General features: G+C 41.0%; 1 protein-coding gene across 2 annotated transcripts in view; it reads left to right on the top strand.

Annotated features, from left to right (window-relative positions):
• Ca10 (carbonic anhydrase 10) overlaps positions 1–21238 on the top strand; it is a 591432-nt gene that overhangs the window by 476891 nt on the left and 93303 nt on the right. For both annotated transcript variants that reach the window (XM_008838415.3, XM_008838412.3), the window contains exon 5: positions 3754–3939. In XM_008838415.3, coding sequence (XP_008836637.1) covers positions 3754–3939 — 186 coding nt within the window. The remainder of the gene's footprint in view (positions 1–3753; positions 3940–21238) is intronic.

Raw genomic sequence — 21238 nt, 5'->3', positions numbered from 1 at the left:
TTTTGCTTAACTTCTTTTTTTATTTTTTTTATTTCATTTTGCTTTATACAAAAATATTGTTTTTAAATGATCTCAAGTTATTGATGATACTTGTTGACATATAATCTTCACAGGCATGTAAGTCCTTTCCTTGATACATGTAGCTCCAACTAGTCTCAAACCAGTATAAATGTCTGCAGTTGGGGAAAAAATGTCTTCTCCTAGGATGAACTCCAGCAGCCTAGCATCCAGTTTGAGTCCTCTATGTTCTGAGAAAGAATCCCATTACCTCCAAAACTGCCCAAGACCTTCCTCCACAGAGTGCAGAAGAAATGAAAATCCCTACCTAGTTTTCATCTGAAATGAGCTAAGATACTTATTTGTCTCTGTTCAGGTTCCTGTCAAGATTATTGGCCCTTGGTTTGCTGCCTGCCACCTGTGTGACTCTGAACAAGTCACTGAACCCTCGCCTACCTCCTCCTTTGTAAAATGGGCCACACACACACACACACACACACACACACACACACACACACACCACCTCTGGCCTGGGGTTGCAGTGAATTAAGACAAAGGCTAAGGGAGAGCTGTGGGGCAGCTGGAAGCAACCAGGATATCCCCCTCAGCTTCGACTTCTCCACTCACCTCTCCTGGTCTGCATAAATACAAGTTTTTCCAACATGCTGTGCACCAAAGTAGTTCATTGGGAAACACAGTAATTAGCATTACAGATAAAATGGCACTGCTGCAATGTTAATTACTATAGTGCAGATGTACCGTTAGATTTAGATATCATACATAATGTTGTCAAGCCTTTATTTTTAAATTAAAGTGCAGCAAACCATACCCTGGCTACACATCGTTTTATGATTAATACAAATTAATGTTATTTCAAAGTCTAGGGAAAGGGTAGAGATAAGGAGATGTTTCAGCTAATTGTAACAACATAATGGTAGATGTTATGTATTTCCACAGCTGCCTGCCCACACTCAGATCTCTGCATAAGGAAGTGTGAGTTCCAAGAAGACATAAACCATGTTCCTCATACTATCCCAAGCTCCTAGCATAGTCAGGGATGTGGAACAGCCTGTCTAAATGAATGGGTGATGAAGAAATGAGTGATTGAATGAATGGATGGGTGGATGAATGAATGAATAAATGAATGAGAGTCACATTTTTTTTTTTTTGGTCTCTTTGTAACAGGGCCTCCCAGTAGCCCCAGCTGGCCTGGAGCTCACTATGTAGACCAGGTTGGCCTTGAACTCACAGAGATCTGCCTGCCTCTGTCTCCCGAGTGCTGGGACTACAGGGGAGTCATATTTTATAGAAGAGAGTCTGCATGGGCTAAAGGGAGCTAAAAGGCGAAAGGACTTATTTTTAATTCTCCTAGTTGTATTTTGGTTTTGAACCATCAAAATGCATTTGGATGCTCCCTATGTCTGGCACACTAAAGTCCTGAGTGACAGGAAAGTGGATCATCCCAAAACAGAAGCTGAGTGACATTTCACAAACACCATTACATTCCATCAGGATCTGGAGAGTGGGGAAAATAGGCGGAGGGGAGGAGTTTAAGGACGATTGTTCCACAGCAGAGAGACAGCCATGCAACAGCCAAAAGAGAGGAAGGGAAGAATGAAAATGTTTGGTCAGTGCAAATATTATTTAGTTAATACGACAACTTTGTGGAGGACTTATTTTTCCATTTTATTGTGGTAAAATACATATAATATGAAATTTGCCATCTAAACCATTTTTAAGCTCAATAGTAAAAAACGCATTTGTGTGGCTTTCACACCATTCACCTCCAAAACTTTGCATATTGAAAACCTGAAACTTCATATCCATTAAAAACCGAATGCCCACGGCTGGAGAGATGGCTCAGCGGTTAAGAGCACTGACTGCTCTTGCAGATGACCTGGATTCGATTTCCAGTACCCACATGGCAGCTATGAACCATCCTTAACTCCAGTTCCAGAGGAATCCGAAGCCCTCTTCTGACCTCCGTGGCATTGCACGACATGATGCACTCACATACATGCAGGCAATACTCTCATACACATAAAATAAAAATAATAAATAAAATCAAATAACTGAATGCCCATTCCTTCCTCCCTGCCCCAGCCTCTGCAGTCTCTATCCCGCTTTCTATCTCTATGATTTTCACCATTTTTGACACCTCGTATAAACAGAGTTCATTTATATTTAAAGGTATTACTTATTAGGAGGCGGTTCTGCCATTTTGCTATTTGTTTTGAAGATGGCTAATGGCGTTTTTATTATTTTCTTTTTCTTTTTCATGAGGAAAATTTTAGGTCTTTTTTTCAGTTAAGAAAAATGAAGTCTCTAGAAATTAAGTAAATTGTCCAAAGTTACACAGCTGACAAGAAGCAAACTGGGAACCTCTGAGCCCAGAGCGCTTGCTTCTCCCACCTGCTGTGTGTCGGTGTTCTCTAAGTACTGGGGGAAATGCAGATGAGCATGGGACATCAGTCTGTGTTGCTTCCAGGGCAAAAAAAAAAGGTCTTTGAAATTATGATTACTTTACACATGCATCTAGCAATCTTCACTCTATTATTTGAGTAGCTCACATTCGGTAATGCAGATAAATGGATTTCTGGAACTGGGGGATCTCAGTGGCACAGAGCATCATGCTGTAAGAACAGAGAGCAGCTCTTTATAGAGTGTTGTGTACTGCAGACATCCATCAATGCTACATGATTTCATCTCATCATTCTGTACCTACTGACATTTGAGAATTACAGAGCTTCAGTTCTGCTCTATGGGATCACTTCTCAAAGCAGATATATACCGCAGTACATTGTAAATACCATCAGAATCTGTACTTTATTTGATCCAAACCTGCCTAATGTAATACCCCTGGATTAGTAAAATATTGCATCCATATGGATATGTAATGTAGTGAAGGAGGTATAAAGGTTTCATGATAAACTATACATTTTTGCCATGGAGTATTATGCAGCCACGTCAAAGCAATATTATAGAACAGATCAGGGCCTGGAATTACTTGTGTAGTAAAAAAATAACCTATAATAAGTCAGATATACATATGTGAATGTGAAAATGATTTATATATGTATACATATACATATATAATAATCTCATTAAAATGTATTTATGAGTATCAAAAGTTTGTATACCAAAATATTAATAGTGGTCATTGGTTAATTTTAAAATTGAAGTGATCGATAACATCTGTGTAGTGAACTCTTTCTGTGTAGTGTCTGTAACAGGGACAGGAGAGGGATCACACAGAAACACCTAAACTGGACGTTGGGGACCTGAGAGTCCATCAGTCTCCCATTGAGGCATGCTCCCGGTCGCTCATTACAACTTCTTATCATCTAGATTTCTTAGCATGTCCATCCTGCTGGTTGCTTTCTCCAATTTTTCGTATGTGAGATTTTGAATTTTTACAGCATCTCTACCTTCCAAACAATTGTGAGAGGGAAAAATTAAATTTTATACAGTGTAACGTACAAAATAGTAATCACCGTGGGTGAAAAATTTCCCTTGAGTTCCTATCTCAAGTTCCTAAATGATAATGTGGTTTGTGTTTCACAGGAAGTACCTTGGAAGCCAGGTAAAGCAGGAAAGCCCTCTGAGGAGGCTATCATGACCCTCTCCATACATGGATTTAACCTGATGTGTTACCATCAGAAGGATACAAAAAGCATTGGTCTACTATGCACCTCTCTAGGTCTGGGGAGAAATGAAAGGAAAGCCTTGCTTGATCTTTTGCCCACTGCCTTACAGGTCAGTGGGACCATGTACAACACTGGAAGACATGTGTCCCTTCGCCTGGACAAGGAGCACCTGGTCAACATATCAGGAGGGCCCATGACATACAGCCATCGGCTGGAGGAGATCCGGCTACATTTTGGGAGTGAGGACAGCCAAGGGTCCGAGCACCTTCTCAATGGACAGGCCTTCTCTGGAGAGGTATGTGGATTTGTCAAAGTACTAAGATTTAGTGCCAGCCTATACAGTTTCATGCCTGTTTCTACCCAAAGTGCATAACAAACGGAAAGAGTTTCCTTGTCTGTGAAAGAATGCCCCCACCTCTTTTCTCCATGTGTATTTTGCATTTTAGCTTTCAGTTTTCCAGGAAAGCCTGGGAAGAAACAGTATTTCCTTCTGAAACACTAGTGCAGGTCTCCTGGGACTCATGCCCTGATGTGCTTTTGGAGTATCATTTAACCCCCAAACCTTTCAAACCCCTCTTCACTTCCACCTCTCTAGGCAATCAGCCTCTTGTGTACCCTGTATGTTAGCATAGCTTCTCTTCCAATAAAATGGATTTTATTTTCCTAAAACTGCAACTTACTGTTGGAATAAATGTCATGCAACTAAGTAGTTTGCCTAAAATTCTGCAGAACAGAAATTACATTGTGTCACACCATTAACGTTGAGTGTCACTGTGTACCACCATCAACCATCAAAAATCAAAGCAGTGCTTCCAGTCATGATTTCAGCTATGAGATAAAAGGGATCATCTAACTAGATTTCATCTTGATGTGACCCTTGGCCTGTCTTGCCCTTTATACTTGTGGATTCATAAATTAGGGATCAGGGGTTCTTATATAATAAACACCCTTTACTAGGTTTCTAGTAAGAGTCATCAATAACTGATGTCAAGAAAGCTTTGAAATTACAGAAATATGTAACTTATAAGGTCTTTTTACTTTTCTAATCAAAGTCATGGTAAAATCTGGCATTTTGTTAATGTGCTAAGACCATATGCTGCCATACCCACAGTTGAAGGAATCCATTGGTCAGAGTTTGATATGCATTCAAAATACAGGCTAAGAGTCTGCCTAGGGACCTTGCTAGTTACCAGGGATACAAGGATTTAAAAAGAGAAAAAGAAGAAAAGAGCTCTTGCCCCAGAGGAGCTCAAAGAGGACTATATTCAAGTCATTAAAGTATAATGTCATGCTGTAATGGAGATGTACAAAGGCCCTGGCAGGCTCAAAAGAAGAAGTGACACATTTCGCTTGAAGGGGTCAGGAGGAGCTTCACAGAGGAGGTGCCCTTTGAACTGGGCTGTGGAGAGAAGCAATGAAGAATCATTTTAAAAAGCACAAGCTTTGGAGTCAGAGGACCTGAATTTGTAGCCCCTGCTCTGGTATACACTATGTTATCTTGGGATGTTATTTGATCCTTATAAGACACAATTTAGAAACCTCTCAAAGTTATTTTAAAATTTTAGTGGGATTCCAGATGTAAGAAGCACTCAGGTGATATGTTAAAAAAAAAAAAAAAAAAGATGAAGCAAGAAATGAGGGATTGGATGAGAAATGGCCTTGAGGCGTATCAGGCACTGTGTGTTAGAGAAGCTGCGTGCAGCTTTCACCCAGTACTTTATCTATCATCTATTAGTAATGGCTGCATAGACAATGGGGTTGAACATCAGTAAGAGTCTCTACTAAATTGGGATTGATTACAGATGTCTGCTAAAGGCAAGCCAATAATAGAAAGTTCTCTAAGAAGCTGCAGATCCTGAGCTAGAACCCAGCAGGAAGTGTGGCAGGAAGAGGGGAAAATACAACTCCAAAGTACCTAGGGAGCCAGGCTTAGTACAGAATATTCACCTCAGGCTGAACTCTTCCTTTCGACAGTACAGGTTACTTTTTAAAAATATTTCATTTATTATTTTTATTTTATGTGTACAAATGTATTGCCTGCATATATGTGAATGCACCCATGTCGTGCAATGCCGTGGAGGTCAGAAGAGGTTTTGGATTCCCCTGGGACTGGACTTAAGGATGGTTTGTAGCCACCATGTGGGCACTGGGAATCGAACCCGGGTCCTCTGCAAGAGCAGTGAGAGCTGTTAACCGCTGAGCCATCTCTCCAGCCCCCCAGTACAGGTTACTTTTAAAGTTTGTTATCATTTTATCTGCTGACTCACTTGCTCATTTATTTGCTGGTTATTTTTTTCCTCCCTTTCTATACTGTCTAACTCCAGTGTTTCTTACAACAGTGTCTCCAAATAGAAAGACTTCAGCGATTTAAACGAATGGGTAAAAAATGCAGATGGCTACTAGGCTAAAATCTGTACATTGCAGAATTCCTATGTCACTGATTACTTTGGTATTTAATTAGGGTGATTTATAACTTGTGCATGAACAACTTAAATTTTTTGAGTGTTTTTCAATCAAGGGGTACATAATAATTTAATCTTTTAATGTTCTAATTTTCCTAGACCTACTCCAGCCCACAGAGATTAGGTGCTTCAAAGAATTTACATTTAAAATTTTCTAGAAAGCCAGACAATGGTAGTACATATCTACAATTCCAACACTCAGGAGGCAGAAGCAAAATGATCATGAGTTTGAAGCCATCCTGGACTACACAGCAAGACCCTACCTCAGAAAGAAAGGTTCCCAGATCAACCAAATAGTGAAGCACTCTCTCAGTAATACATTATTAACTGTTCTCAATGCAGAAAGCATTCGTTAAAGAGTGCCGTTAAACAGTGTTGCAAATACAAAATAGTAAGGGCGCTGTCAGAATCTTGAGTCCTCCCCAGACCAGATGAATCAGTGTCTCAGAGAGTAAGCTCCAGATAGATGAATGTGTAAAATTTCTCCCCAAGAGATACTGGCTATCAACCACTATGCCAATTTCAGGACAAGTTTTGCCTGCTTTATCCCAGTTTTCTCAATAGAGAAAACTAAACACCAAATTACTGTGAAAAAGAGGAAAAGAGGAACCCAACGGTAATTACATCTCAGAAATGGCAAGCTGAGGTGCTATGATGAGACTTGAGGAATAGCTTCCCAGTCAGCAGAGACAGACAGACAGACAGACAGACACACACACACACACGCACGCACGCACACACACACACACACACACACACGCATACACAAACACACGGTGGTAGCCCTTAGCATCAGCCTCAGCATAAATATATCTGTATCTGGCTCTGGCTCTGGGCAGATCACAAGAGTCTTATCACATTTCTTCCTGAGCCCCTCAGTATGAATAATCTACAGACAAACTAGTGTATATTCAGGGCAAGAGACCAGCATTTTGGAGGTTCCAAAATAATTTTGTATGCAGATCACTGTTTACACAGTTGGTCTTTGAGCTATTTGAATGACTCTAGTGAGCATGGCACTCTGTGTGTCATGAGGGAAAAGTCCTAGGGCCAGTAGGTGAAAACAACTTAAAGAAGATGTTCAGCTAAATACATGGTCTAACAGTGAGAGCTCTCCATCAAAGATACAAGTTTGCTTCTGAAAACAGTAAATTCCCATTGCTGGAATTATTAAGTTCTGAAGACATCCTAATGAATGAGTAAGATATTAGTGTTAATGTACCTTCTAATAACTAAATATTACACAATCTATAACTTTCTTGTAGAAATTTTCTCCTGTCAGATTCCACTGAAGGTTAGCCTCTGTAAATGCAAATATTTATCACCTGTAGCTTCACTTTTACTTTTATTTTGTACTATCTTCAAAGCCACCCTTGGTCTCTATTTCTGGCTATCCTTTGAGAGGACCCAAGTAGATATTTCTTGCAATAACACATGTGTTTATTTTGTTGACATTGAATAATCACATTGCCATCTGCCCCATCTATCATTGCTGATCATGATAAGTCAATTAACGCCAGGCATTTTCCTTGGCACAGTGCAACAGTCACTATCTAAAGAGCTGTAGATTAATTGCAGTCTTGTCTAGTGAGGTTATTATAATTGATGGTAATAATTTTCTTTGTTTTATAAAGCTGTGTGGATGTATGACACAGCAACTACATTTTTTTGTAAAAAAAAAATTTATTCATATCCTACATGGAGAACTCCTAGAAGACTTGTTAGGGGTGATGATAAATGGGCATATTCAGGGATCCAAATGTCTCAGTTTTTAAAGGGAGAAAATGAACTGTTTTAATAAGTAAGACCCTTCACTTGCTAATCATTTTAAGTGCTTAGATTAATAGCTAGTACAAAGTAGGGCATTTGTGGAAAGAAACAAGTGTATTATCCAGGCGAAAAGATAATATTGGAATAGAATCATTTTTGTGGATTAAGTTCCAATAGTGTGGCTAGAGAAGAAAACTCATTTGGGAGAAATTGGGCAAATTCATTTTCAAAATTTTCTCCAAGTTCTTCCTTTCCAAGGGATAGAGCAGTGTCCTGAGAACCACAATGACCACTTCACAGACTATCTGCGACTTGATCTCCTGTTTATTTTCTCCATTCTGCATAGCTATTGTGTACCTGCTGTGTGCTAGGCTCTGAGCTAGGCATGGACCAGCACCCAGTAGCCACCCAGAAAAGTCAGAAGTCTATTGGGGAGCACACCTATAGAGTGTACATGGCTATACATACAAACATGTGTGTATATTCTTCATGGCTATAAACACTGTGAGCATGGACGTATTTGAGGTTTGTTGTAAGAGATTATGAAGTTGCAACCTTTGGGTCATAATGAGAAAGAACAATGAGTCGCTTTCAGAGCACTCTGCTTGCTCCTCCCCCTGAGTGAGGTAGAAGTATTGACCTTCCTAGAGCTCAGCCTCTGGAATCTCCAGTTCTGCTCAAAAGACAGAGAGGAAAGTGTCCATAGGTGTTGCTATGGTGATAGAGACTATAGTTTTTAGTTTAAAAGAGAGAATAAAATTTATGTGTAAAATATGGGGTGATTTTCTCTTTTGAGTGACTCTGAATCAGAAGAGATAACTAGTTCAGAATCAATAACTGAAACAAACAGAAAATACAGCCTCATCCTCTTCAAGGAACCAATTATCTGCATCCTTGAGAGACTGACTTCACAAAAACACAATTTGTCCAGAATAAGCAACAAACACCAAACTGTCCTGAAGTGTGCTAGGGAATGAAAATTGCTCCTTTGCACTGTCTGAGAGCCAGGGCCGCAGTAGACATGGCAGGATGGAGGTGGGGGGATGTTTGGGCCATCTAGATGCTCAGCATTTTGCTGTTTGACTGGGACCTCCTGAAAGAGATGCTCTATTGGCCCAATTAGAGATTGAGATGGAGTAAGAATTGGGATGCTAAACTGTAACAAGAATATAGGTAATTAACATGAAACTGTCACTGTGTACCACTCTTAAGAAAGCTGTTCCCTCTACACTGAATGCCAGCTCCACCTCCTCAAACTTCATCCACCTCGGTCTCCTTGTTACAGGTTCCCAAGCTCCCTTCCCTCCTCCAGGCCAGTCAGAGAGGTAGCACCAGATAATACTGTATATTCTGTATATGGAGGTTTGCAAACCAAACCTTATGGGTCAAGACAAGCCCAGGAGCTAAGAATGATTTACTTTTCTATTGAATTTTTGTGTATTTCATACACATCTTAATCATCTGTATACCCCCTTTCCCATCAGCACCCTCCCATATCCCCCCACATTGGATTTCATGAATTCTGTCATTTATGTTAAGGCCTATTGAGTCAAGTTAGTATCTCCTGACGTCCACTGCAAGTTCATCCACTGGGATCTAGTCAGCCTATCTACAGCCACCCCCTTAAAGAAGACCAGCTCTCCCTGATCCAGCAGTAATCAGCTGCCAATAGTTCTTCAGCTAAGATTGGGGTCTGCTGCCATTTCCACAGTTCTATGTTTTTGTCTGCCTGTGTTTGCATGGGTTTTGTGCATGCTGACACCATTGCTGTAAGTTCCATATGGTTTACATTTTTAAAAGTTTATTTACAACAACAACTAAGGAGAATCACAGTAGACAGCAACAGAAATTGGATCTGACCTGAAAAGGCCAAAAATGATATTACCCGGTCTTTTATATAAATTTTTTGCTCCCTGTGTTCATGAACCAACCCTGGCTCTTACAATCTTTCTGCCTCCTCTCCGCAATGGTCCCTGAGCCGTGTGTGGGTGAGGTTCAATATAGGAGTCCCATCCTACACTCTACAGTCTCTTATTCTCCAAAATTTGGCCAGTTGTAGCCTTCTGTGTGTCAGCTCAGTTAAACAAGGGCCCAAAAGGGAGGTGAGAAATAGATGTCAGCCTAGCACTAGATTGAGAATTATTTGATACTGATTGCTGCTGGATGAGGGAGAGTATGACTTAACACGACCACTGCATGGGCTAAATAGATGCCAGTGGACACATTTACACTGAAGGGCATTTGGGTACAAACACCTGAATAAATAGGACTCAACATGTATGGCAGAATTCATAGGATTCAGTGGGGGAGTAAGAGGAGGCATGGATTGAGGAAAGAGGTCTGGATTTGAGTGGGATATGTTGTATGAAATTTAAAATGCTCAATAAAAAATATATGTATACTTTTTTTTGCTGACTCCACCTATGATGTTACTCATCACCTTAGATCTTGTAACTATTGAGACCATAATTCTTTGCTGATGGGAGTTTTCTTTCGGTCATTGCTGTATTCCCGTACTTAGTACATTGAACACATGAGAGCAGTCAACAAGTGTTTACTGGATGAAGAAACTAATCCTCTTAAACATAAGAGCTGATCTTCCTTGAGTACCATGTACCTAAAACAATGTCCAACATATAGCAGATGCTTATGTTTGCGAAATGAGTCTTTCAGTCACTGAATCAACAACTTCATCAACTGTTAATGTCTGAGCAACAAAAACATGGCCGGCTTCTTTGTCTCTGAAATTTTGAGCTGTGTTGCATTTGCTGACTATGCAGAGGATATGCAACAGCATTCAAGTTGAAGATGTTTTGATAAAAGCTGCCCAAAACATCAAATTCCAATAGAAATTGGGAAAAGGGAGAGTGTTTTATAATTATGACTAAAGTGTCTTCTGGGATTTCTTTGGGAAGAGAATATGCTTTGTGAAAATCAAAAACATATTTAGAAAGCACAAATATAGCCCTATCCTAGATATGGTGGAAGGCAGAAGATTGAACAACTGTCATCCTGGAGGGATTTTAGATCCATGGGAGGGACAAGGCACAGGCTTGAACCATAGTCCAGAGCCTGCTCAGTCACACGCAGAGGTGGTTACACAATCTCGTTGCCAAAACCTGGCTACTGTGCACCTGCTTTGTGAGTTACCTCCATTTATTTCATCCCGAGAATGCATAGTGACTCTCTGTCATGTGCTACAGTGGCTAAGACAAATATAAATCCCTACCTATAAGGTGTTTACAGTTCTGAGGAGAGACAGATAATAAATAATAAGAATAATAAGTAAGCAAATCCATAACATCAGAATATGGTAAAGACTAAGAGGGGAAAAAATAGAGTAGAGAAACAGGATCAAGGGTGAGACATGGAGGCATGAGCTACAAGTCTAAATATGACGCCAGCATGGGTCTCCCTAAGAGAACAATATTTGTGAGCTTAACAGAGGATGATTAGGGAAAGGACCTTCCAGACAGGAACAGTGCCTAACCTAGTAGCTCTGAAGTGGAAGAGAGCTGTGAACATTTATGAAAGAGCAGAAGCAGTGTGGGCATGTGTACGTGATGGGGTGAAGGCCAGAGACATAAGAGCAGGGCTGGGGTTGATGCAGAGCATATGTGTCATATTGCATTTACTGTATATGGACTTTGGCTTTTCCTCTGAATAAATCTTAAAGCACACTGACAAAAAAAAAATCTCTCCTTTAATCTACACATAAACACAAGCTCAGTGAGGTTGCTCTCAGTGTTACATCCTCACCTCAGATAACTAAGCCCCAAGGCTATGAAGATAGGATGATCAAGGCTCGGGGCTGGAGAGATGGCTCAGTGGTCAAGAGCACTGGCTGCTCTTGCAGAAGACCCAGGTTCGAATCCCAGAACGCAACTAGTAACTAACTATGACTCCAGTTCCAGGAGATCCAATGCCCTCCTCTGTCCTCTATGGGCATTGTAGGACATGGGTGCACTTACATACATGTAGGCATAACACTCATACACATAAAATAAATAAAAAGAATGACAAGGCTGCACTTAACTCAGGACTTCTGATTCACACCTGGTAAATCCTATGCTAATGACTATTTCCCTGCCTTTGGCTCTAGCCCAGTGAGGACATTCAAAGACTGAAAAGCCAGGGAGCCTGTTTTTAAAGACCCTATGATCTAGCAGAGGATCCTGTCTTCTCAATCAGACTGTTAACTCTTGGCAGACTCAAAGTGGATTGTCTTTAAAATATCTCCCCATGTGCATATGGAGCTGCGGGTAAACATCGCTGAACAAAGAAATAGAATGAGTAAATGAGGATAATACAAAGACTACAGCTTCCAGAGTATCTACATTATGCCCAGCGTGTCATGATTGAAATTCTATAGTCATAATGACACTCTTAATCAAGGTAATGTCAATATTAGCAGAAGTTTTAGAATTTTTATGTTAAACTATTATTCACAAATTCAAAGTAAGTGACTTCTTCAGGGCACCTGGGGGGAGTGATGGGTTAATTGAGAAGTAGCATGCTAGAATAACTCATTTATATTCTCTATCTCAGCCCTGGAATCGCTCCCAGGATCAAACTAGGGATCTTGTCTTTGCCAATGCTGGAAGCCCAAGTTTTGGATTCTGAGAGCCAGTTCCACCCAGAATAAACAAACTGGCCTTTGAGAAGCCTAACAAACAGGGGTCAGGATCCCAGACGGTGTTCATACATAGGATAAACACAACTGAAAGTGGATGGTGACTCTAATCAGTGGGTTCCTCTATGGATATTTTTATCATTATGCCTGAGAAAGGACAGCTGAGTCACCATCTCATCGACTATGTACAAACTACATCCTAACCTGCACTGTAGGTCAGGCCTGGCCCCACTAAGCTGGCATTATGACAGTCACCATCCTCTTCCTTGGGACTTAGATGTCCTCTCAAGTTGTTTCCCCAAAAGCAGTAAAGTGGTTACTGCATCACAAAGTAAATTTTAAAGACAGAAACTTAAAAACTGGAATTTCTTTGGCGTCAGCTTCAGACCTGTCTCCATGGAGACCATAGCTGTCATCACTTTGCAAGTGTTGAAAGGGGTCTTGATTTATTTAGACACTAATGTCAGGGGGCTGAAGGGATGTCTTGGTGGTTAAAAACACTTCCTGCTTCTGTAGACAAGCCAGGTTTGGTTTCCAGCACCCACATCAAGCAGCTTATACCCATAGGTAACTCCAGCTCCAGGGGAATCTATTGCCCTCTTCTCATCAGTACACACATGATGTGCATAAATTCATGCAGGCACACAAATAAAACAAATAAAAATATCTTTTAAAAAAGGAACCAGTCAGGTGCGGTGGTGCACATTTTCAATCCCAGCACTTGGGAAGCAGAAGCAAGTGGATCTCTGTAAGACCGAGGCCTGCCTGGTCTACACGGAAAGCACAGTTAGAGAAATGATCATTATTTATAGCACGTCTGTGAACTAGCTGGGCTTTTTGGTTGTTAGCTTTAGCCTTTAATGGCTGCACTATCCCTCCAGCCCTAGCTGGGCTCTTTAACAACTCATTTCCAAAGCCACATAAAAATCAATTAGAAAGGATATCCTAATAAGAGATGAGCATCCGTGTTGTCAACAGTTACGAAAACTTAAAGAGATTCAAGGAAAGGTCACACTTCTCACCATAAGGTGCAGACCTGGATTGGAAAAGAATTCCCCTTATGGCCTCATCACCCATTGAAGCCATCTCTTCCCATGCAGCTCAGGACAAAGGAACATCAATGTCAGAAAAGGTGCGAGACCTGCCAAAGGTCACAGAGAATTATTGGCAGAATTAGACCAGAGCCTAAGTTTCCTGACTCATGGTTTCAGTTTTTCAGTGTGTTACATAAAATTTGCAATTGTAACACATCCCAGGGTTCAAAAGATTCTTTGGGTCATTTGGTTTAGTCATCCAGTAGAGCAAGTATAGTCCCAAATCGGATTTCCTCCACCCCTGAGCAATGCCCACATTACATTTATGCAATCAGTCTCAAAACAGCAAAGACATGAGCTGATTGCTTTACAATCATAATTAATGAAGAGCATCCATGAGAAGATGGAACTGGAAGTCACCAAATTACATCTCCCAAGAAGGGCCCACCCATGTGAAAGCCAGCCATAAACAGTATCTGACCACAAGCAATGTGGAAATAAAAGATGTGAAGACTGAAAATGGAAAGTATGATCCTTCAAGATGCTTCCTTGGTCTCCGTGCGAAGAAACTATCATACTATTGCATTAAGTTCCTAGACACTGGGCTGTGAAGATGGCTCAGTGTATAAAACACCTTCCTCCACAAACTTGAAGATGAGCGTTTAGATGCCCAGAACCCTGGCTGGTGTGGTGGCTACCTGTAACTCCAGCATAAGAAAGGCAAAACAGGGCATCCCCAGGCTGGCTAGCTAGACTACCTGGAAATGGTGAGCTCCATGCTCAGGGAGAGACCGTGCCTCAATAAATAAAGTGGAGAGTGATCAAGGAAGATACCCAAAGCCAACTTCAGGCCTCCACATGCACATGTGCACTCACACCTGCACTCACATATGTGCCCTTATACATACATGCAAACATGCATACACACATGCAAACATGCATGCATACACACATGTACACGTACTATACACACACACACACACACACACACACACACACACTCATGCTTAAGGGAAAAAAAAGCCCTAGATATACAAACAATACTTCGATGCATCTTGAATCTTCACGCTCCCTAATAAGCTCTAGAATAGCTCTGTAATATTAAATAAAAGTAATCTAGATAATATTACAAAGCTAGATCATTAGACTTCTAATCACTTCATGGCTGTACGATTCAAAATAAAGCCATTTAAAACTCCCAGATTCATTTGCTCTGACATATTGATAAACTTTTTTTGAAACAAAGCTAATCATCTCAATGGTACTGACTTAATTGCTCACTAGTTGACAGATAATAAACAGACCTAAGGATTAAAATATGAACTAATTACTGTACTCAATTCCATTTACTTGATTTCATGTTCCATTAATTTTTTTTTTGCATCATTTCTGATGGAGGCCTTAGATTTATGGTCACCCCAAATGAATTATGCCACTTAGCTGTCTGTGTCATCCTCATGTATGGAATCGATTGGAATAGGGCAGAATTCTGGGCAGTAAATACTGAGCCAGTGCAGTCTAGCATATAGTCAGTGAAGGTAATTATCCATTTCCAAATACCAGCCAGAGTCAGCCTCTATAAATCTATCCCATCTCAGTACGGAAAGGGCAACACCAGGATTGCACTCATGATTATTCATTGGATCTGCTTGTTAAGGCAATCTCCAGGAGTCATGGCCACCTTGACTGGAGTGGGGCTGGATTCAGAGAAAGCATATGAAAAGGAAAGGGCATTGACCTAAGAGTCAGACATGTGCACCACACAGGACAGGATTTTAACATAGAATATCTGATTTCCAAGAGTCTGCTCTGTCATTTAGTACCTGTGTGGTCTTGGTAAAGGAAGAGTTAGGTAAATAATTCTGCCTTTCTGAGCAATCCTGCTAACCCTATAGATGTTATAGGCCATCAACAGAACGCAAACAAAACAAAATGACAAGAAGATAAAGAAAGTGCTAGCGAAGTCAGTTATTTCCAAGCTAAACACAACTCAAATAGCCCAAATCTCTTGCAGATAAGATATATTAGAATAATTACATGATTTACTATAACTACTACCACCAGCTGTAATTACTGAGCACATGATCCATACTTCTAACGCCCAGTCCTCACAATAACTGAGTGAATCAGTGCTCATCAGACCATTTTAAATATGAAGAAAAGAAACTTGGAGAGGTTAAAGAACCTACCTTCAGTTCCATGATGGCAATAGGGAAGAGCTAGGATTTGAACTCAGATGCGTGACTCAAGCTTATACACTGATGGCCTTACAGTCACCTGACCTCATCGGCTCTGCCTCTGAGGAGCTGCATTATCACAGTTAAGTCCACTCTCTCTAATACTAAATGTCCTAAGTCCTGACATGATCTTTCAGTTTCTTTGAGTTCTGCATTTTGCCTTCTGGTTTTAAAGTGAAATTGGAGCCTTCTTCTGTGAGAGACACAGTGGCAATGTGAAATATGACCCCGAATCACTCTGTGTGCTTAAGGGGGACCATTGCTTCATTCACCTCCTCTGGCCACTCCCCATACATACAGATGGATAGGATGGAAACTTGAAGTTGTGTATAGATATACAGTTACATTTTTCTTTCTTTAAAATATAATAAGCAAGATTTTGTATAGATCTGTAAATTTGTGTGTAAACACATCTATTGCTTCATACAAAACAAAATCTGTATTTTTTTATTTCAGAGTTAGCTTGAGTGGAAACATTTTCTTTCTTTGAATCTTATTTGCTGAGCTAGAAATTTCTGGATTTGGTCTTGAAAATGAACCCTTCAGGAGCTATTTCACAGACTGAGATTAGCCAGGAGATTATAAATCACACATCCAGCCAGGAGGAGGAAAGGGCTGGGAACCCAGGTATCTGCATCAAGGCTCAGTGCCTCTATACCAGATCTTCAAAGCAAACCACTCTGTCTGCTCCAGGAAAGACTAATTGTGTATGGACCCAACTGGCCGCCCCAGCTTAGCTGCTGTTACTGTCCTCTATGGAAGTCAAGCATTCCCTGTCCAATGTACCTGCCTCTTTAGAGCTGACATGTTCCCATGGTCTAGATGACAAGGTGTGACATATTTGCATGAGCAGCTGTTGGTTGTAGTGATGACAGTCAGTACCATTATTAGTTTGGGTTCGAATCCTCCATCACTTGACCATTGTGACCCTGGGCAAGTTACTCAATTTCCTAGTGCCTCAGTAATGACTTTCCTCCTCAGTAAGACAAGACAAATAGTGATACCCATGCTATAAGGAAGTCCCCACTCCTGGCCTGCTTTTAGTGTACGTACAAAAATATTCAGTGATTTAACTGTACAGTGTAATGTGACTTCACAAATACGGTCGCTAAGCGTGGCCACAACAATCTACAACACCTCCATCGCTCTGAAGAGTTCTCTCGTGGCCCCTTGCTGCCAGTCTCCCCAGTCTCACGCTCTGGTAACCACTTTTTATTTTTAAGTTTCATTTATGTGTACATATGAGTGTTTTGTCTGCATTTATGTACATGCACCTAGGTGCATGTAGTACCAATGAAGGCCAGAAGAGGCCATCAGATCCCCCTGGAACTAGAGTTACAGACCATTGTTAGCCACCATGTGGGTGCTGGAATCCAAATCCAGGTCCTCTGGAAAAGCAGCCAGTGTTCTTAGCCACTGAGCCGTCTCTCCAGCCCCAAATTTTAACTTACTTGAATTTCAAACTATGAACTAATTATAGTCTTTCCTTTTCCTCTTTTTCTTTTAATTTTGTCACACAGTTGTAGAATGCTATCATCTAGGTATTACATGGCTGCTGTTTTCATGAACGCTCAGCAACTGTGATTAACCATGGAAGATCTACACAAGACTGGGTGCATTAACATTCTGTCATGGGGGGAAGAAGGGCTCATGAGGCATATGGCTCCACCCCTCCATAAGGATATAAGCTGCTAAGGCTTGCTGGGGTGAGGAGAATTTGTCTTTGGTGGTGCAGCCATCCATAAGGCACCCATGCTCCAGTAGGTGACCCCAACTAAGCTCACTATTTTACCGAGCTAGACCAGTGGAATTGTTTCTTTGGTTCGTCATTGGTGCCCTGTGTGGGTGAGCAGATATTTGTGCACATCTCCCCAGAAAAAGTTCACACAACATGTACAGTAGAATTGACTTATTTTTCTTTCAGAGTATGGTTCCCTACATTTTAACCAATGTAGAATTAGATAGTCAGCATCACAATCAAGATCCAAAACGGTCTGCCTAAGAGAGTTGTATTTTTAAGACTGAGAGGCTAGATCCATGTAAAGTGCTTGGCACACTGTGAGCCCTCCAAAAATTATAGCTTTTGTTAGCAGCGAAGTGTTTCTTCAAGCTTCCTCTCCAGGAGCAGCATTTCAGTCATCCACCCACATCTAACAAGAACAGTGGCAACCATGAAGGAAGCGAAAGGCTTACACATTGCATCAGTCATTTGTGAGTAGGTTCAAAGTCCCTGATGGTTTGCTGATTGACATTTTCCTAGGGTCATCAATGTCAACGTTGCCCAAAAGAAGAGGCCCCACCTTTACAAAAGGTGCCATCCTCTGCTGGGGCACTTCCCTCCTCAGAAATGTGCCTTATCCTAGCACCCAGTGAGAGCACTTACAGAGTTCAGGTACTGCCATTGTGATAGCACTACAAGGTGAAGCCATGAGGGTTCCCCTTTCCTGAATGTGATTAAGAGCCTTGTAAGAGATGAACTGGGCAGGAGTTGGCCTGCCTACCCTTCTACCTTCTGCCATGTGAAAACACAGCATTCCTTTATTCTAGAAAATGTAGCCCTCATCCAACAACCAAGCTTGCCTGTACCTTGTTCTTGGACTTCTTACCCTCCAAAGCTGTCAGAAGGTAGTTTTTATAGAAATTACTCAACTTCGAGTACTCCATTATAATAATACAAAAGGACTAAACACTCAGGCCTGAATTGTGGGACGAGTCCTGATTTTGGAGGGCCTTCAAGAAAGTGCCTTCCCTATGACAGACTCCAGGGAATTGCCCTTCCAATTTCCTCGGCGCCAGTGGGCAAATCACTTCCCCAGTCCCTAGGAGTCCAGCTGTTAAAATAGGATGATCGATCACCTGTCCTGATTCACCTGGGACAATTTAGGCTGATACAGTTGGACCTAGAACAACTGCAGCAAACTCACTTTCTCTCTCAGAAGTACCCTGGTTTGAGAAACTTCCACAGTAGCCTGCATAGTAACTGAGCTAGTTTACATTCCTACCCATTGTGTATAAGCATCCTTGTGCCCACATCCTCACTAGGTTTTGTTATTTATTTTCTGAATGAATGCCAAAGACTGAAAGTCAACATATCACAGAGGTACTTGCTCACCAATGTTTATTGTGGCACCACTCACAATAGCTGAATTTTAGAACCAATCTTGGTGTCCAACCACAGATTTCCAAATGGATAAAGAAAATGTGATATATGTATTATATATGTATATATATATGTATATATAAAACAAATTTCTTTCAGCCCTAAAGACAAAGTTATATTGTTCTCAGAAAAGTGGACATAACTGGAGATAATTATATTAAATGAATTAAGCCAGTCTCAGAAAGACAAATACTTTTTTTCCTCATTTGTAGTTCCTAGATTTTAGAAAGTTCCAAGAAATCATATATGCAAATATGACAAGAAGACAGAAGTAAAATGGTTGAGGGGACGTAGGGGACTAACAGGAGGGGAAGGGGCAAGGAAGAGAGGGCAGGGGACATGGGGGAACACGTTTAACACACAAAATATATTTGTGTGAAAACTTAAAAAATAAATAAATTAGCAAAAAGAGAAGTGCCCTGATTTACCCAGTGACTAGACCCATGGTCCTCCTAGATGGCCTCAGGCAAGCCATTTCCTCTCTGATTCCTTTCCTTCATCCAGAAAATTAAAGGATTAGAATAGTTCAATCAAGTCCTTCTAGTATCAAAAGGCTTAGATAAGGAAAAAAAAAAGATTTTATTTTTTTTTTAATTTTTGAGACATCTTGCTAAACAGACCAGGCTGGTCTTGTACTTATAATCCTCCTGCCTCAGCCTCTTGAGTGCTGGGATTTATAGACATATACGAGAACCAGCATGACTTGCTGGAAGTAGAATCTTCTTGAATAGCCGAACCACATACATATTGATCGAGGGGTGGCGATACTGCCCAGAGTATCAGAACCATTAGTGCGTAACAGAATCTGTAATGTTAGGGAAAGTCCTCCAATGATCGGGTCTACACTTTATGGGTGTGCATTTTCATATCTGCTTTAAGGTATGAGAAATTAAGTTATTTTTTTGTAACACCCAAAACTAAAGCTCAGATTGTTCTGCTCGCCTGGCCATGCAGCATTGTGCTCTTGTTAAATAGTGATCCTCTTGCTGCCACCGTTACCATCTCCATTAAAGCTCAGATTGTTCTGCTCGCCTGGCCATGCAGCATTGTGCTCTTGTTAGTGATCCTCTTGCTGCCACTGTTACCATCTCCACACTGTTAACATGCATGCACACAGACGTGCACACTTTCTGTGGTACCCCAGTCACTCACTGCTCAGAGGAAAATGCCCTTGTGGTTAATAAGGTATTTTACTAGAAACTATACCCTTCCTTTGAGCAATTTTCCTTTCTCTATTTTAATTACAATTTAAATGATTTCTCATCACTGAGAGCCCCTAGGAAGGAACTCTGGAGAATCATCACCACCACCCACTTTGGCTTTGTGTCAGCTCTGGTCTCTAAAAGCCAGAACAGCAAGTTTACTCTTACCTTAAACTTTTCTGTGACTCCCTACTGGTATGGACATTTAGCCTCCTTAGTCACACAAAAGGAAGGGCTTTTCTGCTCCAGAAAGCAGTTGCTAGCTTCTATTTTAAAACCTCTGGGACATCCAAACACTGGATTTCACCAAGCTCTAGTGGCATTTCTGAAGTATTCATTTAGCTTAATTTACATTATTTTAATTTTCTTCAGCTAGCTTTGCTAGCTGAAGGGTGTGTTTCCCCCTTAATTAAATAACAAGCTGATTTCAAACCCGCCCTTTCCATCTTCTCTCCTCTTGCCCCTGCTGTTCTGAGTGCTGCCTCTTCTGAGTGCTTTTTAGCCTCTCACTGCACCTGCTTCCTCAGAGTGGAAAGGAAATGTAATGACAAGGTAGGCAGCATCTCCCCATGCAGGCTACCCGCCCTTCATTTCAATTCATTTAATTTCCTGAAACGAATACCTTTTTTTTTTTTTTTTGAGATAGGGTTTCATGCATCTAAGCCTGGCCTCCAACTCACTGTGTAGCCAAGGATAACCTTGAGTTCCTGTTCCTTCTGCCTCCTCACAAGTGCTGGGTTACAGGTATGCATGACCATACCCTGTTGATATGATGATGGGAAACAAACGCAGGGCTTCGTATACACTAGGTAAACACTCTGCCAACTGAGCTGCATCCTTAGCCCTTGGAACATAGAGCAACCTAGGAGAGGACCAGGCAGTTTCATCTCTATCTCTTAGACAGAAAAGTTGTATTCAGTCAGTGAGATCTGACAAATATTCACACTACTGAGTCAAGAACTATGTCAGTCTTGGGATATACCACTAAATGTACCTGGTCTGTCCTCGCAGAGCACAAACCACAGAAGGCATCTTAGTAAGCTGTTTTGGGGTGCAAATGACAGAAACTCTCTCAACTGATGGTGAGCCATAAGGA

Source organism: Nannospalax galili, unplaced genomic scaffold (assembly GCF_000622305.1).
Source record: "Nannospalax galili isolate Female #2095 unplaced genomic scaffold, S.galili_v1.0 scaffold95, whole genome shotgun sequence".
Taxonomy (NCBI): Eukaryota; Metazoa; Chordata; class Mammalia; order Rodentia; family Spalacidae; genus Nannospalax; species Nannospalax galili.
The sequence above is the reverse complement of the archived record's forward strand: the minus strand, read 5'-3'. Positions and strand labels throughout refer to the sequence as shown.